General features: G+C 37.9%; 1 protein-coding gene and 1 long non-coding RNA gene across 2 annotated transcripts in view; one reads left to right on the forward strand and one right to left on the reverse strand.

Annotated features, from left to right (window-relative positions):
• Window positions 1-8,676: 8,676 nt before the first annotated feature.
• Window positions 8,677-27,809, reverse strand: part of kdm4ab (lysine (K)-specific demethylase 4A, genome duplicate b) — a 30,477-nt gene continuing 11,344 nt past the window's right edge. The window contains exons 19-22 of the mRNA XM_051698775.1: window positions 20,152-20,322; window positions 19,947-20,066; window positions 16,170-16,262; window positions 8,677-12,780 (exon numbers count right to left, since the gene is read on the reverse strand). Coding sequence (XP_051554735.1) covers window positions 12,640-12,780; window positions 16,170-16,262; window positions 19,947-20,066; window positions 20,152-20,322 — 525 coding nt within the window. The 3' untranslated portion in view covers window positions 8,677-12,639. The remainder of the gene's footprint in view (window positions 12,781-16,169; window positions 16,263-19,946; window positions 20,067-20,151; window positions 20,323-27,809) is intronic.
• Window positions 20,331-27,527, forward strand: LOC127441416 (uncharacterized). The gene is made up of 3 exons (XR_007897302.1): window positions 20,331-23,249; window positions 23,659-23,722; window positions 23,834-27,527. It is a non-coding gene; the product is annotated as an uncharacterized LOC127441416 (long non-coding RNA).

Genomic DNA, 27,809 nt, shown 5'->3' on the forward strand with positions numbered 1-27,809 from the left:
TGCATCCTGGTGACTGGAGTTGGTTTTGTGGAATATTTCTTCCACAAAGTTTGACTGCCCAAAGAACTGAATGGCCCGTTTTTTTTTTTTGTTTTTTTTTTGCTGGTTCCGCTAGCGGCTGGAGCTTGTTTTGTGGAGGAACACACCTTCAAGACAGTTAAGTGGATGAATCTACATGTTTTTGTGTGTGTGTGTGTGTGTGTGTGTGTTTATTTCACTTAATGGCTGGAGTCTGTTTTATAAATTATCTTCTGTTGTGTAATTCTGTCTTACAAATTTTTGTATAGAAACACCAGACTTGAGCAATCTGATGGCAAAGTTGTCTCAAGGGTTCTCGTAAGCATATATGGACTGTCTGAATTTAGAGGGATGGACGCCGGTTGGCGCTGTCATGCGCGGGGTTAATGCGCACGTTTTTCTTTTTTCTGTTTGTTTTGTTCTGGGGAATGTTCGGGGGTTGATTGTTCCACCAATGTGGAATGTGGTCTTTATAATTTTATTTTTGACACACAATCTATTTTTTATTGTATGTCAAAATGTCAAATGTTAATATGAGTGGATTGTCTCTCTCCACGTGGAATATGAATGGGTTGGGGCACCCCATAAAAAGGAGGAAGGTTTTTTATTTTCTTAAATGTAAGAAATTCTTCAAGAAACACATCTTTCCCCACAGGAAGCTGAAAAATTTGGGAAGATATGGGGTGGACATGTTTTCTTTAGTGCTGGCTCAAGTAAGAGCAGGGGAGTCATTACATTGATAAGTAAGCATCTACAATTCAAATGTCTCAGATTAAAGATTAATTAGGGAGAGTCATTATTGTTTTAGCAGAAATTCAGGGGCAAAGGTTGATTTTGGCTAATATTTACGCACCTAACGTTGATGATCAGGGCTTTTTTATAGATCTTGAAGGGGTGTTGCAAGCCGCTGGCACCCTTCATGATATAATATTGGGAGGAGACTGTAACAGCTCACAAACAGAAGGGAAGGAGAACACAGGAAGCAGGTTTTTCCAGGCTCAGGTAGGACTTTTAATCGGCCACTTCAATGCTTTACAACTTCACAAACTCGTCAGCTTCACAGGCACGTAGACTTAAATTCATTAGCTTCACAGGCACATAGTAACTTAAACACATCAGCTTCACAAACATAACAGATTAAACATAGCAGCTTCAGGAACACCATGGACTTCCTTGTGCCAGACTCTCTCTCTCTCTCTGCTGGTGGCGTGGCTGCTTATATGCCACTCTCCCCATGCTCACTGGAATTAGAGACAGGTGTTACACATAATCTAGCTCAGGTGCAAGCGCCCTTACCGCTTTCTCTCTCTCCGGACCACGCCCCCGCTGCCACAGAGACTTTAATCTATTGATGGACCCAGTCCTTGATCATAGTGAAGCAAAAGTGTGTAAGCCCCCTAGAGCAACATTGATGCTTCACAGGATGTGTAAAAATCTTGGTCTTACAGATATTTAGAGACTTTTGAACCCATCTGGTAGGGACTATTCATTTTTTTCATCAGTCCATAAGATTTATTCTAGAATAGATTTGTTTTATATATCTAAGTCCCTCATTTCATCTGTTGTTGATTGCTCAGTTGGAAACATCTTAGTCTCAGATCACACTTTGGTTAGTTTAGAGATGTTGCCATATACAGAGAAAAAGAAATCATATAGTTGGTGCCTTTATGTGTCCCTTTTGCAAAATTCTGATTTCCAACAAATGTTAAAGACTGAAATCAGTGTTTATATGGAGACCAACTGGTCCTCAGTATCCTCTGTGGGCGTGGCTTGGGAGGCACTTAAGGCGGTTCTTAGGGGTCGGATCATACAGTACGCCTCATTCATTAAAAAATCCAAAGCACAAGAACTTGTGGAGTTGGAAGGAAATATTAAAAGTGCCGAGGCTGAGCTATATGCCATATGTCATCTGATGGCCTCAGAGAATTGACCCGATTGAAATATAGATATAATACTATTTTGTTACAGAAAGTGGAGTTTTAGTTATTCAGGGCAAGACAGTCATACTTTGAGTCGGGGGACAAAGTAGGAAAACTTTTGGCTAGATATATAAAGCAGATAGAGTCTTTCTCTACCATTCCCTCTGTGAAATCTGCTGGTGGTGAAATATTTACCTCGGCCATTGATATTAATAATGCTTTTAAAGAATTCTATTTTGATCTCTATAGTTCCAGGTCTTCATCCACTGATGAAGATATTAGGAACTTTGTGGAACCATTAGATCTCCCTAAACTGACGACTGTGCAAAAAAACTCTCTCGATTCTGAGATAACCTTGGAGGAGCTTGACGAGGTAATTAAGGCCTTGCCTACAGGCAAGGCTCCGGGGCCCTCCTGAGTTTTTTTGATCCTATGCAACAGAACTGGCTCCACTTTTGTTAGAAGTTTATACAGAATCATTAAAGAATGGAAAGCTTTCTCCAACCATGACGCAAGCCCGGATTAGGCTGATTCTAAAAAAGGACAAAGATCCAAACGAGTGTAAAAGTTACCACCCAATTTCCCTGATCCAGTTAGATGTACAAATTCTGGCTAACCGATTAAGTAAAGTTATGACATCACTTATACATATAGATCAGGTGGGGTTTATTCGAGGCCGTAGCTCTTCTGATAACATTAGGTGTTTCATCAATATTATGTGGTCAGTGGCGAATGATCAAACTCTGGTCGCTGCCATCTCACTTGATGCTGAAAAGGCGTTTGATATGGTAGAATGGGATTATCTTTTTAAGATTTTGGAAATATACGGGTTCAGGAGTACATTTATTGGTTGGATTACGTTACTTTACAGACACCCTGTAGCAGCAGTACAAACAAACGGGTTAATTTCAGATTATTTTATTCTGGATAGGGGCACCCGGCAGGGTTGCCCTCTTTCCCCATTATTGTTCTGTCTTGCCCTGGAGCCATTAGGAGCTGCGATAATTAGGGAAGAGGATTTTCCAGGAGTGGTGGCGGGAGGTATGGCGCATAAGCTTTTGCTTTACGCTGATGATATTTTATTATTTGTTTCCAACCTCATTAGATCAATGCCTTGCCTTCACAGAATTATTAATACCTTTTCTAAGTTCTCAGGATACAGAGTCATTTGGTCTAAATACATAGCTTTGGCTCTGACAGCGTACTGCCCAGTAACGGCCTTACAGCCGGGTGCCTTCCAGTGGCCCAAACAGGGCATTAAGTATTTAGGCATTTTATTCCCGGCAAATTTGTGTGATTTAGTTAAAGTTAATTTTGACCCCTTAATAAAAAGGTTTTCGAGCAATGAAAGCAGGTGGACTTCATTACATTTATCTATGATTGGGAAGGTTAATATTATTAAAATTAATTGGATTCCAAAATTCAACTACCTGCTACAGTCTCTCTCTGTAGATATCCCCCTCTTATTTCAAGCAATTTGATAGCATAGCGAAGTCCTTCATTTGGAATGGTAAGCATCCTAGATTACATTTTAATAAGTTGCATAGGCCGATTGACAAAGGTGGGCTAGGCCTACCCAAAATTTTGTTTTATTATTATGCATTTGGTCTCAGACATTTGGCTCATTGGTCGCTTCCAACTGAGAGAGCCCCTCCCTGGTTTTGTATTGAACGGGAAGTTCTTGCCCCTGTTTCGCCATTGCAAAGCCTTTCTATCAAACTAATCAGAGAAGTTAAGTTACACCCCGTTATTTCGCATTTGCACTCAGTATTGACAAAAGTGTCCAGAATGTTTAATTTGGACATTTATTTAAATGTTGCCTCAAGCATATGGCTGAACCCTAAATTATGTATTGATAAGTCCCCTTTCTGCTGGTCAGAGTGGATTGTGAGGGGGTTAATACACATGGTGATTTATATGAGAGCGGAGTGTTGAGATCTTTTGAAGATTTGGTTCAACATTTTGGGACTCCTAGATAGTTTTTTAGCTATTTACAGCTGCGCCCCCTGCTCTGTACTATTTTTGGGAGTAGCAGACACCCCCCCAAAGCGGCAGATACTCTGGGAGTGGTGATCAGTGTATTATTCCCTGCTAATTCAGAGTCTGGGGGATGGAGCTTTAACTTCTGTCAAGAGATGGTGGGGTTGGGGATTGGGAGGGGGAGGGGTAGTGGGGATTAAATGTTGATTCCATGCATATATGTTTTGTTTTTCGTGTCTTCTGTGGGAATCAATAAAAATGTTAAAAACAGTCCATGTACGCCTATGAGAATCCCTGTGACAATTTTGCTGTCAGATTGCTCAAGTCTGGTGCTTCTATAAAAAATTAGGAGGCATAAGCACAAAGAAAGTGTAGATTCATCCACATAATTGTCCTGAAGGTGTGTTATTCCACAAAACAAACTCCATCCACTAGGCGGAACCAACACAATGAAACAAATATGGCGCTCAGCTTCCTCAGACAGTCAAGTGAATGTTCAGTGAGTCAGGCCCACTCTGCTGTTACATGAGTGCAACAACTGACCTAATCACTCCAATGTCCTGCAAGAAATATTCCACAAAACAAACTCCAGCCATTAGGAGGCATAAGCACAAAGAATGTGCAGATTCATCCACAAACTGTCTCGAAGGTGTGTTATTCCACAAAGCAAACTCCAGCCACTTGGTGGAACCAACACAAAAAGAAACAAAAAAGGTTTTCAGCTTCCTTGGACAGTCAAGCGAATGTTCAGTGAGTCATGCCCACTCAGCTGCAACATGAGAACCACAAATAACTTACTCAGTCATTGACTTTATGAAGGACATTGCTTGCTGTGGACATGTAAATATTTTGCGGCCATCCTTAGTATCTATTCTCAATTTGGCTGGGAACATCAGTGCAAAAGCTACCTTCCAATGATGTAAGAGATTCTTGCATTCCTTGAATCGATCATGTTTCTCTCTTGTTGAATTTGCAAAGTCTGGGAACAAGAAAATGCTGTGGTTCTTCCAAGAAAGCCTTCCTTTACTCCTCGCCTCGCGTAACACGAGATCTTTATCTGATGATTTCAGAAATTTGGCCAGAATTGATCAGGCCTGTCTCTCTCCACAGATCTCTGAGCCGGAACTCTGTGAGCTCGCTCGATTTCCAGCTTATGGCCTGTTATGTCGAGCAGACTCGGGAAGATCCCGTCTAGGAATTTAACCATATCTTGTCCTCCTTCCTCCTCAGGAATTCCAACAATTCGGACGTTGTTACGCTGGTTACTATTCTCCAAGTCTTCCAACTTTTCCCAGACATGCTCCAAGTCTGCCTTGGTTGCTAGCATGTTAGCAGCTAATTTCCTCTCGATGACTCCAGTTAATCGATCCATTTCTCAACACCCGCCGCTCTTGTAACCAACTCAGTGAATTTTGTCTCCATGGCAGTGATCGATCAACGTATGACAGCAAGATCCTCCAAGTCAGCAACGACCTTCGTCAGCATTGCTGACAAGTTCATCAATTGACACAGAATCTCTTACACTTCACTGTCCAAATTCACTCCCGGGCTTGCGGCCTGCTGCTCAGGGGCTTCAGCTTGAGCACATAAGTGTCTTTTAATATCTCCAGAGCCCGAGGATTTTGAATTCTTTGAAAAATTGTCTTCCTAGAACAGTTAAGAGTCAGGGTGTATCTCACCAGTTTATGACACTAAAAGTATTAAAACTAGCAAAGTGCGCAGAGCTCGCCATTCACACGTCCGAACCTCGCATGTCTCCATCGACCTTCTTCTTCTGTTTTTGGTGATTCACATTCTTCATGCATATTGTCACCTACTGGGCAAGGAGAAGAGTTTCAAGCAAAAAATAACTTAAATATTTATCTGTTTCTCACACACACCTATCATATCACTTCTGAAAATATGGATTAAAACACTGGAGTCATATAGATTACTTTTATGATGTCTTTATGTGCTTTTTGGAGCGTCAAATTTTGGCACCCATTCACTTGCATTGTATGGACGTACAGAGCTGAAATAGTCTTCTAAAAATCATAAAATATGTTCTGCAGATGAGAGAAAGTCATACACATCTGGGATGGCATGAGGGTGAGTAAATGATGAGAGAATTTTCATTTTTGGGTGAACTATCCCTTTAATACCTGGAATGGCAGATCAAAAGACCACTTCATGTAAAACTTTATAGTCAAAAAGTAGACGGCTGTGCAATTTTTGACCCGCATATGCCCTCCAGGGCTGTTCTTACTGCTTTTTTGGATATTTGCTCTTGCACAGATTGCTCGGCCCTATATAATTCTATGTGCTCTAAACGTATGATACTACTTATGCAAGCCTAATGACTCATAATAATAAACCTTTCAAGGAGAATTTTTATTATAAAACCTTTCATGATAGCATGTCCTCTGGATTGTTCTTACAGTTTTTCACAGTTTTTCAATGATATTTGTGTTGAATCACATATACTTTTACTGTATGCTGTTGGACAAAGCAAATGCAGGATGTGGCATGTTGAAAAAGCAGTTAAAGTCCCTGCAGTCTACCATCTGACCCCCATGTGATCGCCACAAGTCTCTTGAGCTGCTTACATCCCTGCAGATTAAGGACTGCTCATTAAGAATGAGAACTGAATGGTTATAATAGAAAAAAATGCATAGTTTCATTAACTTCAGCCTTCAGAAGTTTGCTTTGTGCTTTTATAAGTTTTGTTACAGCAATAGGTCACTCATAAATGATAGAAGATGAAAGATAATCTTCCTGCTTTCAGAAATAGATTTCTCAACTTCCTTAGCCAACCTCTTAACAGAAAGAAATACAAAGAAATTCCTGAGAAATGCAGAGCAACTCTCTTCTCCCTGAGAATAGTCTAGATTACTTATTGGAGTATTTGAGCTGTTTTGCAGAAATCACAGTATTCAGAGAGAATCCATTTTAATAGGATGAGTTAATGTTCAGTCGTCTCTAAAGTTTGCTAATAGAAAATACACAGATTTTATTTGAATGTTTATAGTAATCTACAGAACTTCACTATTGTGTCAGTCACTCAGCTGACAAAACATTGAAAAGACACATTTCCAAAAAAATTTCAGTGGACAAAAACTCTGGAAAACATGGTTTGAGAAAATTAGACATCATCTACAACATTAAGGCTGCCCAAACTATTAAATTGACTCAACTTCTATTTGCGACAAATATGGCATCTAACCTGACTCTGATACCAGCAAATGGAAAGCCTGAGAACAACCCATATATACAGGTGCATCTCAATAAATTAGAATGTCGTGGAAAAGTTCATTTATTTCAGTAATTCAACTCAAATTGTGAAACTCGTGTATTAAATAAATTCAATACACACAGTCTTTGGTTCTTTTAATTGTGATGATTTTGGCTCACATTTAACAAAAACCCACCAATTCACTATCTCAAAAAATTAGAATACATCATAAGACCAATAAAAAAAACATTTTTAGTGAATTGTTGGCCTTCTGGAAAGTATGTTCATTTACTGTACATGTACTCAATACTTGGTAGGGGCTCCTTTTGCTTTAATTACTGCCTCAATTCGGCGTGGCATGGAGGTGATCAGTTTGTGGCACTGCTGAGGTGGTATGGAAGCCCAGGTTTCTTTGACAGTGGCCTTCAGCTCATCTGCATTTTTTGGTCTCTTGTTTCTCATTTTCCTCTTGACAATACCCCATAGATTCTCTATGGGGTTCAGGTCTGGTGAGTTTGCTGGCCAGTCAAGCACACCAACACCATGGTCATTTAACCAACTTTTGGTGCTTTTGGCAGTGTGGGCAGGTGCCAAATCCTGCTGGAAAATGAAATCAGCATTTTTAAAAAGCTGGTCAGCAGAAGGAAGCATGAAGTGCTCCAAAATTTCTTGGTAAACGGGTGCAGTGACTTTGGTTTTCAAAAAACACAATGGACCAACACCAGCAGATGACATTGCACCCCAAATCATCACAGACTGTGGAAACTTAACACTGGACTTCAAGCAACTTGGGCTATGAGCTTCTCCACCCTTCCTCCAGACTCTAGGACCTTGGTTTCCAAATGAAATACAAAACTTGCTCTCATCTGAAAAGAGGACTTTGGACCACTGGGCAACAGTCCAGTTCTTCTCCTTAGCCCAGGTAAGACGCCTCTGATGTTGTCTGTGGTTCAGGAGTGGCTTAACAAGAGGAATACGACAACTGTAGCCAAATTCCTTGACATGTCTGTGTGTGGTGGCTCTTGATGCCTTGACCCCAGCCTCAGTCCATTCCTTGTGAAGTTCACCCAAATTCTTGAATCGATTTTGCTTGACAATCCTCATAAGGCTGCGGTTCTCTCGGTTGGTTGTGCATCTTTTTCTTCCACACTCTTTCCTTCCACTCAACTTTCTGTTTACATGCTTGGATACAGCACTCTGTGAACAGCCAGCTTCTTTGGCAATGAATGTTTGTGGCTTACCCTCCTTGTGAAGGGTGTCAGTGATTGTCTTCTGGACAACTGTCAGATCAGCAGTCTTCCCCATGATTGTGTAGCCTAGTGAACCAAACTGAGAGACCATTTTGAAGGCTCAGGAAACCTTTGCAGGTGTTTTGAGTTGATTAGCTGATTGGCATGTCACCATATTCTAATTTTTTGAGATAGTGAATTGGTGGGTTTTTGTTAAATGTGAGCCAAAATCATCACAATTAAAAGAACCAAAGACTTAAACTACTTCAGTCTGTGTGCATTGAATTTATTTAATACACGAGTTTCACAATTTGAGTTGAATTACTGAAATAAATGAACTTTTCCACGACATTCTAATTTATTGAGATGCACCTGTACATTATATCAAATGCTTACATTTTGTAAGTACAAAGTAGTTAAAGATACCTAATATAAAGTGGGACGCAAGATATAGTGGTGAAACAACAAAATTGTTTATCATACAATTTGTTTTTTGCAAAAAACCTAATATTGATATTTATTAATATTACCATGAACTAGTACCACTTCCAAAAGTATGCAAAATTATTAACATAAAGACCGATTGACTTTTTAGTTTTACATTGTCGTTACAGTTTTTATAATTTATGACTGTATAGTTATGGAATGTTTGGTTTCTAAATGTCTCTTGAATTTTGGTTTTATGCTTTTGGCAGTCAACAATTCACCTCCAAGTAGCATTTTGCTTAGGTCCTCTGTATGCTCAGAAACAGCCCTGTTGGCACACACTGTTTTTGTGCCATCATGGGTCATGTTTTGAAAAAACAAATTTCATAAAGAAAAAAAAAATCAAATGTAGTTTTGTTCATTATTTTTTGAGGATGTCACGCATCCTGTTCAAGTTGTCATCTGCCTGATCTGGCTAGCTTCTACCAAGTGATAGATGAATTTGCACAAAATACTGTAGTTTGATTGAAGCCTTTGACTCCTTTCTTTGAAAAGTTGATAAGCCTATTTATTTTGCTATTCTACTTACGCATGATTATATTGTTAGTTGCATTTTATTAGGAGAAGGAACAAGACTCATTAGTGGGCCAGGTGCTTCAGATGGCAGCCTGATAGACAGTTCATCTGATAAAATGGATCCCCCTACAGAGTTATAACTCACTACATGTGCTCAAGATTTTAGAATGTGGTGATGATCTCGGGACAGGTGTCTATTAGCACTGTTTTCTCTGTTAACACTTCTGCTTTTAGTGCTTGTTTCCACAGTTGAGAATGCATTGATGTAGAGGTGGGGATTGTAATGAGAGCTACAGCTGGTCATGGTGCCAGTCCTGGAAACAGTGTGGGATCTTGGACCAACACAAAGACTCAGTGTGAGGAGCTCAAATAGGACATGGTACGACGGTATCTGTTTAGCTAATGCTGTAATGTAGAGGTATTCAACTCCGGTCCTGGAGGGCCACTGTAACGTTTAGTTCCAATGCTAAACAAACACACCTGCTTGCATTTTTCAAGTAATCCTGAAGACCTTGAGTAGCCTATTCAGGGGTTTTTAACTAGGCTTAGAGCTAAACTCTGCAGAACAGTTGCCGTCCAGGACCAGAATTGAATAGACTAGTTGTACTGCTCCTCTGAATTAAAAGGGATTTAAATTTAAAATATTTAAAGTAAATGCATTGTGCTAACTTCTTAGAACAGTCTGAAAATCAATATAAAATTAAAATTCACCCCATTTACTTCAGTGGTTCTAAACCAGGGGGCCGGGGCCCACTAGGGGGCATCAGCAAATTTCCAAAAAGGCCACAAGTTGTCTAAAATTATTTAAAATAAGTTACATTAAAGCAATCCTAATACAAATGCAACAAAAAATCTAGACTTACATCTTATAAACTGACAGTTCCTGAAACTTCAGGAATTCCAAAATTAATTGCATTTAATTTATTGACACTCCTAATTTCCGGGCGGAGGGGGACTTCAAATATTGTCTTGGACTAAAGGGGGCCTGGAAGTCAAAAAGGTTGAGAACCACTGATTTAATTAACATTCCTAGTCTTGAACCACATTCCAGATAAAAAATGTGGGCTGGCGCCACCGATCCCTATAAATATTTTCCCCTTCACGCCCGCCTTGCTCCATTCTGGTAAGTAACACCCACTTTTCATGATCCAATCAATTAATGCCCTAGCCTTTTTATTGTTGAATATCCTGTTAAACTCAGAAAAACATTATGGATTATTGAAGTAAAATGGGCTAACGAAGGCCATTTCATGTTGACTTTAAAGCATAAACACAAATGGGATTAAGCCCAAAGAGCTGATAATATAGATTTCTCTGACCAGTTCCAAGGACATTAGTCTATACAAAACATTATCTTCAATGCTCAGGATGTCCACAAAAAATCCATTAGTAACTGGCAAACTGAAATTAGGACATCCACTTAAATGGAAATAATGTACAAAGACATAAAAACAAGTCATAGCAATATACTATCAGCCTCTGGCAGGCCTATGAGCATATGGAGGCCGTGACTCAGTCTAAAATTCTATTATTAATTTGCATTATTATCCAATGTAACCTAATTGGCAGAGCCAAGTAACTGTCTCTCAGGCTTCCTTCACAAGAATATTTAAAACCTAGTCAGGTAGAAGAGCTGCCACGGAATAACATTTTCCTCATTAGTTCCTTCGCAATCCACGGCACTTCCTTGGAATGGCTTTACTTAATCTCGGAGCTTGGAAACACAAAAACAGTTAGTGAAACAAAAACATGCCTGAGGTGCTGGAGATGATTTCCCTAAGGAATTCACCTGATTTAAATAAATAAAGCATGCTTGACCTGTTTGGGAGCAGGTGGCAGCTTCTATGTGTATTTTGAGTTGATATATGTGTACTTTCAACGTTATGACAGTGAACGCATAAACTGTCCAGAGAAAGGGGGAGACAGAAATTGCCCTTAAGTATGTACAGACACACGTAATGGTAACAGACAGGTCGTAAAGGTGTGATGAAAGCTCTGATGTCAATCCGCTCAACACTTGGAAGGCTGAAATCAGACAAATCACAAAGTTTCTCATAGGGATGGGAGGCATTTTTTAATTTAAAAATAAAGTTTTTAGTCTTAAATTAACAATATGGATCTAGAGTCAAAGCGAAAGGGGTGTAATGCCTACTGCACAAAACAACTAAAGCCAAGGGTCTATAAATGATAATGCTATACAGAGCTAAAGGAATAACCACAAATGCATTTTATTAAATAATGTATGCAATTTAAACTAGGCACCAGTCTTAGCGCTCTCCAAATGGAGCCCTTGATAGGTTGCCTTCCCTGCCTTTAGCACTATTGAACTGGAAGTAATGAAATAATTTTTTTTTTCGATAAGTGCACCACTTTGACCATGACTGGCCACAAGTTACTCTTTACTGTGTTGGCATAGAAATACAACTAAGAGTAGAAAAAGTAGAGAAAATCTTGCTTTAACACATAAATAAATTTGTTTTTTTTTTTGTTTTTGTTTTTTACAAACAAAGTAACTGCAGAACTAATATGCAATCAGGAAATTGGCATTCCTTGCACTTCAAAAGAAATATAAATTAAATAAAACCGAACCAAAACTTAGCTCCTGAATACAACTACATGCAAGTATAAAGCTACAGTTTCCTATCATGTCCCATATTTACAGTAGATCACACAAAAGAGCTGCTCATACTAATAAAGACTAGATTCTTCCATGAGATTCAGATATTGCAAATTACTTTAAAGACCTAAAAAAAGAAGTCTGATGGTCTAAAGGTCTGTTTATGTGCAGTCAACCAGTGGTACCGCAGGGATGTGATTTAAAAACACAGTTGAAACATTACTACCATCTGACTGATGATAGTGGGAGTTGGAGAGCTGTCCAACTCTCCTACCGAGCCTGAGCCAGTTGTGTGCTGTCTGAACAAACAAACATTCTACAAAAGACATGCCTGGTCTATTGGATCGAATTAATATTTCATTGTTGGAGTCTCATCTATGCCATTGCCGGCTGAAGATATTGTTGTTCACAGTAAGAACACTTCGGCAAGAATTTGTACTCAGCCTGAAGGTCAAAAATTTGATCTAGATGTTTTATAAAACAAAAGGCTCAGTGGTGGACATGTATTTGCAGTTGTCCAATTTCGTGACTTTGTTTGTCCTCTTAAAACATCCAAGCATCTGCCCCAGCCTGTTTGTCTGTATGTTGTATTGTTAATGAAGCTGGAAAACTGATATGTGTGTAGACCATGTAGTTTGTGGGGACTTGGTGATTAGGAGTCAGTTACTCCATGATGGCTCTGTAGATGACTGGTTCAATGTAGTCCTCCCTGTAACGAGAGTTGATCACCCGCTGTCTTTTTGAGTCCTGCTTTACCTCCTTCTCCACAAACACTCCTTTAAAGCGCATGTCCGATGCCACAGACTAGAGACAGAAATGAATATTTAATGCATTTAATGTCTATTAAACCACAGATTGATAAATAAAATTCAACACTGTGTCATGACAATGTTAATTCATGTTTTTGTGGTGGTAAGATACATAAAGGAAAATGTACTGGCAATGCACATATGTATTGAACAAGTAACGTATTGGTAGATAAAATAATTATGTGTTTAATAAATATATTATAAAGTTAATAATGATAAGTCCTATCTGGACAGGATTAGCTTTATTTTTGGGACATGTGGTAATGCAACAATTACCAGAGCTTCTCATCTTTTTTAATCCCGCACAAATTGGTCATATCAATAATTTTTCTGGACTTCACAGACTCCAGTAAAGTTTACAGCGTATTTTACCATCTATAAAACTATAAAAATAACCCATTTATACTAATTCAGTGAAAATTTATATAAGGGTAGATGTTACCCAATATCATTTGAGAAAGGAGTTTTCCCTGTATTTTTCGTAATGTTTTAAGTATGGAGACGCTCCTGGATGCTGTGTTTTTTCCTTGTACCTGAAATTTATTGTTTAGTATCGTGTAGAGATGCAGAGCCCAAAGATGCAATATGAAAACAAAAAAAAACTTGTGGAAACTTAAGGTAAGATTTATTCTGCTCCTAGCCTAGCATTTGCATCTTCCAATACATAAAATGATTCATAATGCTAATATTTAATAAGCTAATTGCTTCAAAAGTAATTAGCTCAACAAATATTGTGATAGATCTGTTTAGATTTAAAGGAAAAGTTTAAACCTTTTTATTTAACTAAACTTAATTTACAATAGCAACCATTGTTTCCACCAAAATACCACAGTTATTACATTTATAGCCACTAGGGATGTACGGAACGACTAATTTCACTGACGTTTACATGAAACTTTTGGAGTCGACTAGTCTAAAAAAAAAAAACAACCTTCAGAAATTAGTCAAAAAAAATTTAAGCAACCAATTTAAAATACTTAATCTATTCCGAATCTGACACTAAATTCCACCGAAAAGGGGCATTTATCTGCGACGTGCTCACCTTGCATTATCATCATTGTAAATTAAATATAGAACATGACACGCATTCACTGAATCAACATTAGCGAATACAGGCATATTTATTGAAAACAATTGTATGAACAGTGCAGGATCAATACAGCAACCCTAACAGCCTGTTCTAGACTTCACCATGTAAAAGTTACTTAACATATTAAAACAGTCAGGCCACTGTTCACAGCTAAGCCAAATCTATAAAAGAAAATATTCGCTGAAAAGTTGTGAATTTCACAACGTGCAGTCGTGCATTAGCCATTGATCTAATACGACAGCTGTTTGGTAAAAAACGTTAACCAACAACAGTTACGATGTAAAAATAAATAAATAAATAGCTATAGGATAGAAAAAAATAGGCCTGTTATGTAGCCTAAAATAAACCTAATGTATTCTAAACATGACATGCACAGAGTAAAAAATAGTTCAACTTGTTAAGCAGTCAGCAGCTCATTGAAAATAGCCTTCTTAATCAGCAGATAAAAATAAATAAAAAAAGGCATACCCAGCCTAAAACAAAGTCATTTGTTATTTTCAAGGCTACTTACTCAAAAACATAAATTTTTTGATGAGCAGAATTAACATGTCAACATAGTCTGGTGAAAGACGGGACTTGACTCACCTGAGGCGACTATCCTGTGCTTGAAAAAGCCTGCTCAGTGGAAAAATAACTTACAAGCACGCACAGATTTAAAGACGACTCAAATGTTGAAACATCCATAGCGACTTTCAAGTCAACATTTCAGAAATCCGCTTCCAGCACCACCACCTAAGTGATTTCACAGCTACTTTGCTGAGTTTGCTTGTATAGCGAGAGGACATTTTCCTGCACGCACCGCGAGTGAGAGAGGGGAGAAGCACGTGCAGTCTGCGGTGAAATTAAACTTTGTAACTCCTCCAGATATTTTTTAAATAATATTTGTATTTTTGTTTTTTATTTTCTCCCCTTTTTCTCCCCAATTTGGAATGCCCAATTCCCAATGTGCTCTAAGTCCTCGTGGTGGCGTAGTGACTCAATCCGGGTGGCGGAGGACTAATCTCAGTTGCCTCCGCGTCTGAGACAGTCAATCCACGCATTTTATCACGTGGCTTGTTGAGTGCATTACCGTGGAGACCTAGCGCGTGTGGAGGCGCATTGAGAGCGAACCACATTATAGTGACCACAAGGAGGTTAAGCCAACGTGACTCTATGCACCCTAGCAACGGGGCCAATTGGTTGCTGAGGAAGCCTGACTGGAGTCACTCAGCATGCCCTGGATTCGAACTTGAGACTCCAGGTGTGGTAGTCAGCGTCTTTACTTGCTGAGCTACCCAGGCCCCCAGCTACCCAGACCCCCTGTATTATTAATTATATTTCAAATGTGTAACATTAATATGACATTAATTTAAGCGCAGGCTCTGCAAAAATATCAAGCCAAACGTAAATGTGTAAAAATGTTGAACAGTTGGGGGAAAATATTAACCGACTAGTAATCCCCGTGTAGGCTAGCAGCATCAGAACTGTTTAGTCAACTAGTCTTGCACATCCCCAAAAGCCACTACTGTAAAGTAATATACATTAATATGGGACAGGTCCTTCAAAGTCATTGTTTCTTTTAAAAACCATGCAGTCGGGAATGGTGTAGGAACTACATGGGATGCACAGGGATGTTTCGAAATGATGACAATGCGCAAATGATGAAGATACACCCATCTCTGCCATTTTTACAGATGTTGCTTTTCCCATGCTAATTAACAGAAAACATGATAGACGTTCGCAGTAATAATTCACGTCTGGAAAACTAATCTTTAAAGACACGTCTGGAAAACTAATCCTGTCCGAATAAGTCTATATTAAACTTTTCACAATTAGTTAATCACGGCAGCCATAACCATAATCTCAACTATTTATTTGATTAAATGCGCAGTCCTAATATAGAGAGATTTTTGTTTCAATGTTACCTATTTTAAGTGGAAGCAGTTTGAATTTAAGGAGATGTATATAAAGTGTAGTTTATCATTCTTAATTGTGACATGCCACTGGTTTAGAATTGTCTGTTATATTGAAATTATCAGCACTTTTGAATTTCATACTGAGACATTGCATTATAAAGCACCTTAAGCCAAAAAATGAGGATAACATGCTGTATTTCAATTACTTTAAAAATTGTGAAATTATCAGAATTTTAAAACAAGTTGGTAGAAAAAGAACCACCACCAAACTCTTGGTATTGAAAGACAAATGTTTTATCAAAAGTACTTACTATCTCTTTAAGATGGTTGAGAAAGCAGGTGTCTCATATAATGCACACTATCATTTAATGAAGGAGAGCTGGCAGGAAATCAACTCACCAGGCGTGCCTTAACACGTTTAGGCAGCTCCTCATCTAAACTGTACACGTCTTCCCTCTTTACAGTAAGCTGAGAGTCATCCTCAAATTCCACCTTGAAAATAATTAAGAGCTGTTTTAAAATCAACAACCAAAATAAAAGCCAACATCATGGAAATACAAAGACATGATTGTATCTTTTTATTATGTGGATATCTATTGTAACGAATATTCCGGTTTCAATACATGTTAAAGACCTCACAAAGTTTTACTCCTAAAGATATTAATTCAAAAAGTAATTTTGAAACACACTGGCAGCCAAAAGTTTGGAATAATGTACAGATTTTGCTCTTATGGAAAGAAATCGGAAAGAAATTCAACATATCACAATGTATAGTCAGGACATTAATAACGTGAAAAATTACTATTACAATTTGAAAAAAATGTTCAGAACTTCTTAAACTACTTCAAAGAGTTCTCATCAAAAAAATCCTCCACCTGCAGCAATGACATTTGCAGATCCTTGCCATTCCAGCTGTCAGTTTGTCCAGATACTCAGGTGACATTTCACCCCACGCTTCCTGTAGCACTTGCCATAGATGTGTCTGTCTTGTCGGGCACTTCTCACACACCTTACAGTCTAGCTGATCCCACAAAAACTCAATGGGGTTAAGATTCATAACACTCTTTTCCAATTATCTGTTGTCCAATGTCTGTGTTTCTTTGCCCACTCTAACCTTTTCTTTTTGTTTTTCTGTTTCAAAAGTGGCTTTTTCTTTGCAATTCTTCCCATAAGGCCTGCACCCCTGAGTCTTCTCTTTACTGTTGTACATGAAACTGGTGTTGAGCGGGTAGAATTCAATGAAGCTGTCAGCTGAGGACATGTGAGGTGTCTATTTCTCAAACTAGAGACTCTGATGTACTTATCCTCTTGTTTAGTTGTATATCTGGCCTTCCATATCTCTTTCTGTCCTTGTTAGAGACAGTTGTCCTTTGTCTTTGAAGACTGTAGTGTACACCTTTGTAGGAAATCTTCAGTTTTTTGGCAATTTCAAGCATTGTATATCCTTCATTCCTCAAAACAATGATTGACTGACGAGTTTCTAGAGAAAGCTGTTTCTTTTTTGCCATTTTGACCTAATATTGACCTTAAGACATGCCAGTCTATTGCATACTGTGGCAACTCAAAAACAAACACAAAGACAATGTGAAGCTTAATTTAACAAACCAAGTAGCTTTCAACTGTGTTTGATATAATGGCAAGTGATTTTCTAGTACCAAATTAGCAATTTAGCATGATTACTCAAGGATAAGGTGTGGAGTGATGGCTACAGGAAATGGGGCCTGTCTAGATTTTTTTTCAAATAGTGATGGTGCTGTTTTTTACATCAGTAATGTCCTGACTATACTTTGTGATCAGTTGAATGACACTTTGGTGAATTAAAGTACCAATTTCCTTCCGAAACAGCAAAATCTGTACATTATTCCAAACTTTTGGCCGCCAGTGTGTATAAAATCATGAGCACTCATATGAGATGAGGACTCTAGTCATATCAGTAAACTTATAAAAGCTGTTTTATTCTACATGGGGCAGGGGCGCCCTCATGGGGGCTGCCATTTTAAAGTCACATGACCAGCTGAATACTGCTCGTTTAATCTCAGTAACCGTAACATTATTCAACACTTTCACTCTTGAATTTAATTCATCATGGCTGATTGTGAATAGTGAATTTCTACAATGGCATCTGCAACTGAAAACAATTGATTTTGAATGATGCAGCATCCACACCACTAGGTGTCCCTCTAAGTCCAAGATGACACAAACAAAAAGTTACTGAGGGCACCTTTAAGCTCAATCGACAGCATTTGTTGCAAAATGTTTATTACCACAAAAAAAATATTTTCCCATCCTTTTCTTTAAAAAAAAGCAAAAATCTTGGTTCCAGTGAGGCACCAGTGATATTCGTTTACATATGCATTACATGTATACCGAACAAACTTCTGTGAGAATGGCACCAAAAACCGTAATTGGTGTTTTTGCTCTGAGATATCTAAAAAAATATGCCAGAAAATCTTTCTTCTGATGTTACTCACTCTACTCGGCTAATGAAGAATTAGGAGCAGTGTCTAATACCCTGTCTGACTTAACCATGTATTTGCCTCATGCCTATTCCTCCTCCAATCTAACTACAGGCATCTCTGGATGCAAGTACAAAGTAAAGACAGGTGGGTGGTGAGAGTTGTCCTTAAAGAAGTTTACAGGTGTGGAATGGAAAAAAATAATAATAGGGACTTTCAGCAACAGCTGTGGATGGGATGCTATGCAAAAATCATTCAAGAAAAAAAGTTGGCCAATTTAAAACAGCAAGAGAAGGGATGCTTGCAGTGTTAAATAACTATCAGAAGTCGTCTTGTGCGATATAAATAGCCTACGTCTAAACCTAGATATTTTATTTATAGGCTATCGATAGTTCCGAGTTTTTTTATTCAAAGCCTACAACCGTGTGTAATTTAACATACGTTGAGGCTATTTACTGTGTTCATGTTGCATTAGCTCTTATAAAACTTATTCTAACATTTACTTTCCTAATCTGTCACATACAATCGACTGTCATTATAGAAAAGAAGAAATGCTTTAGAAATTATGGTTTCGACTTTAAGAAGTGAGTGAACACAGCAATGGAACACAGAACGCTGTAGCCGCACCTGCTGCTTAAAGTCCCTATTAAGAATGACACAACGTACTTTTTTGCTTTAAGTGATGTCGCAAAAGAACATATGTGCCCTGCAGAATATTTAGTGCGAGCCTGCATGCTCTTAATAATGTGTTTTGTCATTGCTTTGTATAAATTAGGTTCCTGCCAAGAGTATCATATATAAACATCCATATGCACCACATCTCTGCACATGAGCGCAAGGCATTTTAAAATACAAATGAGAAAGTAGTCGGATTCAAGCGTTTACATGGCTAATATTTTTCTTTTAATCTGATTATTTTAGGTCTACACCACCCCCTTGGATTAAAAATTTAATTTGGATCCAGCTCAATTGGATAATTTTTGTGTTAACATGAAGGCTTTTCAATCCAATTGAGCTATCAGTCGGATTACAAACGGATTATTTGGTTGCATGTAAACGTAGCCAATGAAAGTCAATGGGGGCCAATGATCCGTAAATGTTAAAATATTCACTGCTTCAAAAGTCTAACCACAAGATGTAAACAATATGCATGTTAACCTGATTTTAGTGTGATAAAATCACAAACTTTTCTGTAAAAAAATGATAGCAATTTCTACAGCTTCGTTGCCATGATGGTGTAATGTCAACAAAACCTAAAACGACTGTAAAAATTATTATTAAATTTTTTTTAAAGGTCAAACAATACATGCCTTTTAACATACGAGTTTTAATATTTAAGACTTAAATGCGCATTTATAAAATTAGAAGCTTCACATTTCTGCCTTTAAACTTCATTCACTTCCATTGTAAGTGCCTCACTGTAATCTCGATTTTTGCTTTTTTTTTTTTTTTTTTTTTTTAAAGAAAAGGAAGGACGAATCTGAATACATTTTTGTGGTAATCAAAATTTTACCACAAATGCTGTGGATAGAGTTTAACTTGCATTGAACCCGGAATATTCCTTTAAACTTCAATTGTATACAGTATAGATCAGTTACCTCTTCTATTTTCCAATATAACAGTCCTCAGTATACACTGAAAACTAGCCTTGCCGCTGTGGCTGAAGTGCAATGAACTCTAACCCAAATCGTGTGTGCAAGTGTGTTTGCTGTTCTCTGACCTGGTACATTGGGATGACATGAGCAGCCACAAATTTAGCTCCATAAATCAGACTATCTGTCCAGCGCACTTGAACTACGTCGCCCTCTGATGGTGGACCAAGTTGCCGACAGTCCCTATTCTGAGAAACAAAGATCAGAATTGTTTCAGAACATGACACTTCTGAATTGATCACCAAATGCTCTTTGAACCTGTGTGGCTCTTACCACTATATCTTCAGGGAACAGGTTGTCACTGAATGAGCCATCATCAAAGATGACCTCATAGAAGGTGGCTTTAGTCAGCTCAACCACCTCACAATGGTAGTATCGGCCATTTCTGTGCTTGCAGATGACTTTCTGTCCATTCTCCAGCTCCCGCAAAGATGCCTTGTTGCGCTGAAGATGATAAAATCAGAGGTCAGATATCTCAGACCAGACATCAAGCACCACACATTTCTTGCAGTGCACTGCAACTTAACAATAGTGCTCAATTAACTGCAAACTTATACTTATGTTTGAAAAATATTCTTCACCTTGCATAACAAAACAATAACAGGTGATGGTAGAAACATATACTGTAAATACCTACTGGCCTAAAGAACAGAATTACACCCTGCTAAACCACATAGATACATATGCCAGCTAAGGTAAAAACTCTTCTGTAGTATAGAGCAGTGAATCTCAGCTGGTTTTGCTTCAGTGCCAAAATAGTTTACTGTACAAAAGTAAGCAAAAACATCCTTAAAAAATAGTTATATTTATTAAAATTACAATGAACTACATTGGCCCAACAATATGCAAACTTATTACCATGACACATGACAATTTTGTAAATGCATTAACAAGAGCAGAAGTGTGATTTAACAACCTCACACATGGAACAAACACTGGGCCAAGTGTTATATTAGTATTAGCCAAATTACCAAGTGGCAGACAAATTTGCACGCAAAATACCATAGTTTGATAAGATGCACAACCTTTCACGTTAACAACAAATGAAATGCAGGACTGCCAACTCTCATGCACTGAGCGTGAGAGTCAAGCAATTGACACTCATTCTCACACTCTCATGCCACACATCCATTTTCTCATGCAGTGATAACGTCATGGAGCAAAGAGGACACTGACAGCGCACGGACAGACAAGACAGAGCAGGCAGCACCATGCAGCAGCGAGTTATTCAGACCAATCAGGGGGAAAGCAGCAGCACAGTGTCTCCCCCTCTCCATACTCTTGTAAAATATGAGCAATAACAATAAAATTATTATGTTGACTCCTCATGAAAAGGATTAGGGGTGCACCGATAGATCGGCTACCAATCAAAATCTGCCGATCTTCGTCTTAAATCCGTGATCAGCAATCGTGCCTAGAATCAGGGCCGATATTTTTTGCAGCATGCAAGGAATCACACATATACAGCTACCCTAATGAATGAGTGCTTTCTCAGCTCTTGATGCATGGCAGTGTGGCCTCTGGAGGGTGAATTGCTGGCAATTCTTAGCTTTCAGACATTATGTAATTCACATGAATATACCATTTTGTTTTTAAAAATGTGTAAGAATTACACATGTATGAATATTAAGTTGCACATTTTCTAGAGTTATTATGGTTATTCTGACTCGTTGCACAGTGAGCAGGAAGAGGATAAAGAGGCTACTAACAGGTATAAAAATGAATTAAACAACAAATAATCATACGTATACAAATCTGAGTATACCTGATGTAACGCAAGTCGTGACAATCAGACATGTGGAGCGATAAAGGCTGTTTGAGCGATCGTGAGCACTTTTAGCTTTACAGACCTTTTTCACACTCTGGGTTTTGGAACGCGGAAGTAAACGTTTGCAGGGTAAACTTCAGCAGCGTTGAATGGGAGTGAATGGGAGATCACAGCAAATATTATTTTCACTTACCCATTTGCTCCAAGACCAAAAGAAAAAATCCACTATTACGTTTGAATGACTTTCCCAAAGAGGAAAAAAAATAGAGAGCGGTGGATTGAGACTGTCACTCTCTCAGCAGCTGTAATCGAAACCCCCTCGCAGCTGTGGTAATTTTTAAAACCAATACCAGGGCAATATAACACAAAGTATAATGTTATAAAGTTACTCAATATTTAAAAAATTGATAGTATAAAAAAAGTTTGCTAGATTTAAGCTGCTAAATAAGGCTGAAACGCATCATCACAATCTGAAAATCGTCTACTCTCTTTAACATACTCACAGTGTCAATCAAACATGCGTGCTCTGCAGGTGCTCTCAATATCTCATCATCAGTCACTCATACCAGCGCTATTCTGTGAGGATCACAATTTAATCAGATTAATGTGGGTCATAGTACCACTAATCAAGGCCGTAACCATGTCGGGGGGAGAGAGACCAAACCATTTGGGTGTTGAGGTCACAAATATAATTGTCCTCTTTGGTCCTTTAAAATAGTAAAGGCTCTGAATGCAATAATTTTCTGAATAAAGGCTTTTAATGATTTTTGGTTTTAAAAGATACATTCCCTTACAAAACCACCCTACATGAATTCTGCAGGATGTTTGCAGGTATCCTGCTGGAATGATGAAATCCTGCAGGACACATGGACAAACTGTGCAGGATATTCCTTCAGGTTTTAGAATGGAACTTTAAAAACCACAGAGACATGCAGGAATAGCCAGCACACTTCCTGCATGGGAGAAAAATCCTGCAGGATTTTGTATTTCTTCAGGACAACTGCAAACCTCCTGCAGGAATAAAATAGGGTTCTAAAAGGTTTAATCGATCCTGCAGGATTTAGTCATTTCTACAGGACAACTACAAACCTCCTGCAGGAATAAAATAGGGTTCTAAAACGTTTAATCGATCCTGCAGGACGCCTGCGTATTTCCTGCAGGAATAAAACAGTATCCTATGGGATACACAGGAGGACACACTGATGTAATAACTGTAATAACTTATATTTACACAGTTGTTATATGTAAAAGTTCCTGAATGTCTTTTAATCTTGATAAAGTAAATGTTACTGATGTGTGATGTTTGTTAAATATTTTAAGTAAAATATGTGTAGTTTTGTGGAGTTAAATCTGTTACAGAGTTAACAAAGGCTGACAGCTTTACGTTTGAAATATCAAAACCTGTTTTAAGACTTTACATTTGAAAGAAGCCTTGTATGTTGTTAACAAAATACATTTGTTTTGTTATGTGTTTTCAATGGTCCTAAGTGATGTTAAAATACTTTTGATTACCTCAGGAAGTAATCTGGAGCAAATCTGGATGTGAAAGAGTACTAGATGATCTACAGAGTATCATCAAAGCCAGAAAAAAAACAGTGAAAAGGTAAATTATAATATAAGTTTTGTTTCATTATTTATAAACGTTAAATGCTTTAGCTAACTGTTTGATATTATTATCTTCCACTATAAGGTAAGAATAATGTAGAAATAGTGGAGGCGATGCTTTATAGTCTGGTTTGTACCGTTAAAGCCTTTGCGTCGTGTCTCGCTGTTATCACTGGCTCGCGTCATTAGCGGCGCGTTTCAGAAGCGTCAAAAGACCGCTGTGTTCTCTTCCATTTTGTTGCGCTCCATATCGGTTTTTGAACGTGAACGCGTCCTGTGTGTACATCTTGTTTGACGGTACATACCAGACTACAGAGCTTCACCTCTAGACTATTTTGTCCATATAATTCTAACCTCTTATCCCCTTTTTGTTGAGCTGTGTTGTAATGTCTTATGTTTTTGATTAGATGTTGGGCTTTCAGCCACACCATTATGGACAAGATGGCAGATTGTGAATCTCATGGAAAAAAGGTGATACTATGAGCTGTTATGAGGTGTATTATTGATATGTCCAAAATAACCTTCCTTGAATGCCTTAATGCATTCAACTTTAATTGAAATTTACATGTTGTTTTTCCCCAGACACATTGGACAGTCATTAAGGAAATTAATAAGCAAAAATGAAGGAAAAGGCATGGATGGATGATGGGCACTACTCCTGATGTTGCTTTAACAATGCAAAAAGCACTTACCAATTTGCTTGAAGTGAAAATCAGTCCTCCTTTCCTGTTTAATTAATCAATCGCACGATCATGCAGGTTTTTATATCCATAAGGATCTCTTTCTCAATGGTAATAACAGCAGTGACGGCCAACTCGTCAGCATCTCGTGCTCTTCGCTTTCAAATTAGGTACATCACTTAAAGCGTGATTGCGTCACTCAAGGCCAGCTAGAAGGCCTGGACTGGGATATGTCCTAAAGATCACACCCACCAAGAACAAATAAATCAATCTGATTGGCTGATGAATCTGACAATCTGACTTTAGATGCCCATTCACTGCACTGTTGAGGGATTCTGCAGAAATTATGAAGGCCTGACAGGGTGGAGCTCAGACTTACGCACTGCTTTGGCTAAGGAGCTCGGCTTCAGGCATGCGATTTGTGAAACAGTTGTCACACTTTGCTTGTAAGCATCGAGGAATAAATTCTATTTGGATAAACTTTTTGTTTTATGCTATTCATTTGTAGATGAATTAGGGGTGGAAAGCAATTGAAAATACATAAAAAGGTCAATAAGAATGAAAGGATGAAACAATATTTATTAGGCATGTTACGCCAGCAGAGAAGGCTTTGCTGGCCCTGAGTAATCGCCACTGCATTACAATATCATGAAATATTCATATAGTAATCATTCGGTACCATGGTATTACCCTGGTAATACCACAGTGCTTCAAAGTCTTCAAATCTTTTTCTTATCTCATCACTCTTCTCTAAACTTCCATCTCTGCTCCTTCACTTCATCCTGTCATCTTTGCTGCTTCCTCTCTGACCTCATCATCCTCTTTATACAACTGACACTTTTAATAGTACTTCGTCTTCATTTCCTTTCATATTAATATGTTATTTTACTAAAATTCTGGCATTAATACTAAGGAATGTCAGAAATGAGAGTTGTATGCGATGTCGGAAAAACCAATCGAGTTTTATTCTTTTGATGAATGTACACTACAATACATAGAGTGGACTTTTTATCTGACCTGTTACTCTCTGAGGCAAGGCCACTTCGATGTTCTGGGGCAAATTCCAAACTGCATTTTTGTCCCTTGAAGGGCACTGCTGTGGGAAGGGGACACGCCTCGAAAGCATGTTCCAAATGAAAGTGAGAAATCAAGTCTTTTCTCGAAGGCGCCCCTGCAGCACCCTTTCCGTGCACGCCACTGAAACCTATTACCACCTAAAAACTTATATATTTTACACTGTTACGATCTCATCTCTCACCATTTTTCTGATCTATTTTTCAAAGTTGTCAGCAATATTGTCCTTTTTCTTAGCTTGTTTAATTCTCTGTTTTCTAGGTGTGACTGACTGAGCTGCTTGGGATCTTAACAGATTATGTCATCCATTATGACAACATTTCCATAAATAAAATTATACATTAGTAAAAATGGACTATTTGTGAGTTTGATTCTCCAGGAGGAAATCAAATCCTGCAGGATACCACCCAAATAGTTCCTGTAGAAAACTACTGCACAGTGTGTATGGTTTAATTTGGTTTAATGGTTAAATGGATTTGAAATCCACCCTGCACAATATTCCTGCAGGGAATAAAGGTGTTTTAATGACCTGTAAGACAATTCCTGCAGGACAGAATACCTGCAGAAAATTATTTCCATTCCTTCATAATATTCCTGCAGAATTTCTACAGGAAAATGAGCTGAAAATCCTGTAGGATTCCTGAAGGGTTTAAGGTTTTTTTTTTTTTTTTTCCACACAGATGTTCACACAGTACAAGACTACTACTGTGTCTACATTGCAAGCAATTTGCCTGTTTTAGTCATCTTTTCTTTTTTGTGCTGTATCAAAGGAAAGATGAATATAATTTGAATTTCTTTTCATCACTGATGTATCTGTAAAATGACATGACTGTGTCAGCTGGCTAGCAAAAAGAAAAACACAAAATTATTAACTGCCATCAAGTTGTCCCTCATTGGGTTTTTTCCCCAGTAGAATCTTAACACAATCTTTTCTTCGAGAACCCGAACGCTGCTCTTTTCCATACAAAAAACTGTTCATATTGAGCACTACTGTCAAGCTCAAAAAAACAAAACAAAAATATTATTATTTATTAATATACCATAAAAGTAGTCCATACAACACAAAGCTGTTATGTGGCCCCAGAAAGCTTGGAATATAGTGCACTTGTAATATGGACTACTGTTATGATGTCTTTATACTGAACCTTTAATAGTGTTTTATAGTATTTGTCCTTTTTGAAGCTTAACAGCTCCTGCTCACTATAAACTATTATTATATGGAAAAATATTACCTAATAATATTTGCATTAAATATATATGACACTGTCCTTGCCACAACCTAAAAACTCAATTGAAGCCACAAGTCACAGGTCTTACCATGTTCTAGTTTTAATCTGAGGGTGAAAACGCTCTACTTTGTGTTACAGATCATTTTCTAAGACAATATCAAGTGAATTTTCAAAAAAGGTACTTCAGAAACTTACCAGATAACCACATTAATTCAATTCCTTTACAATATACACACATTCGCTCTTTGACTTAAGCCTGATATGCTGAAAAAGGCTCCGTTAATGTTATCACATTCAAAATTATGAATGACATACGTGGCATATTTTTAATTAAAAATGGCAAATTTTTCCAAAGGGTGAATAGTTTGCACCACTGGAAATTACTGTTGGTCTGTACAACATTTCAATCATAAAATAGTGGGGAAATATTGCATGTTTAGTTATATACTGACATCTTACATGACACTAAAACACTTAACCTGAACTGTTGACACTGATGCGTGTGTTCTGCATGGCGCTTGAATAATCCACAAGGTTCCTGCTCAGCTTCTTACATTTGAGTCCAGCCTTCATCAATTTGATTGGCTATCTCAAATTACATTGACGAGCGGTGTTAGACTACTGTGCAGGCTAAAAATTTAACTTTTTAAAACCATTATGTTATTCCTGCAACAATTTAATGACAATTAAACAGCAGTGCATAATGAACTGCAGCAGAACAGCAACAAGTATATCAATTATTTGGGGGACAATCTGGCCATATCTGATTATTGGGGGGGACTTGTCCCCCTCAGTGTATATTGTGGTTACGGCCCTGCCACTAATAATAGATATAACTGTTTAACCTTCAATAACGGCACCGCGTCTTCACGCATTTGCTTAATAATTAGTGATTTGTGTTACAGCAAAACGCCAAAGGCAGTAAACAAATCAGATATGAATGATTCTCAATGGAGCAGTTTATTTTTTAACGTATCTCTGCTGTGTGTGATGCTCTCATGATTTTTACTGGTTGCCAGTATGTCACAATGACCTTTGATATTGACAGAATGATTCATAACTGTTTCCATACAAATAAATGTTGGCAATTCACAATTAATGTAATTTTGGTAATACTTTATAAAAAGGTTTCATTTCTTCAACATTAGTTAATGCATTAGGTATTATGAAAAAAGTTAACAATATTTTTACAGCATTTATTAATCATAATGTTAGTTAATAAAAATACAATTGTTCATTGTTAGTTCATGTTAGTTCATAGTGCATTAATGTTCACTAATACAACTTTTGATTTTAAAAATGTATTAGTATACAGTATGCTGTAACTAACATTATGTTCATTAGTTCATGTTAACTACAGTAATGTTAAATAATGTTAACAAATGGAACCTTAGGGGGGGCCTGGGTAGCTCAACAAGTAAAGATGCTGACTACCACACCTGGAGTCGCAAGTTCGAATACAGGGCGTGCTGAGTGACTACAGTCAGGCTTCCTAAGTAACTAACTGGCCCAGTTGCTAGGGTGGGTTAACCTCCTCGTGGTCACTATAATGTGGTTCTCGCTCTCGGTGGGATG

This window comes from Myxocyprinus asiaticus, chromosome 5 (assembly GCF_019703515.2).
Source record: "Myxocyprinus asiaticus isolate MX2 ecotype Aquarium Trade chromosome 5, UBuf_Myxa_2, whole genome shotgun sequence".
In the NCBI taxonomy this organism is placed as follows: domain Eukaryota; kingdom Metazoa; phylum Chordata; class Actinopteri; order Cypriniformes; family Catostomidae; genus Myxocyprinus; species Myxocyprinus asiaticus.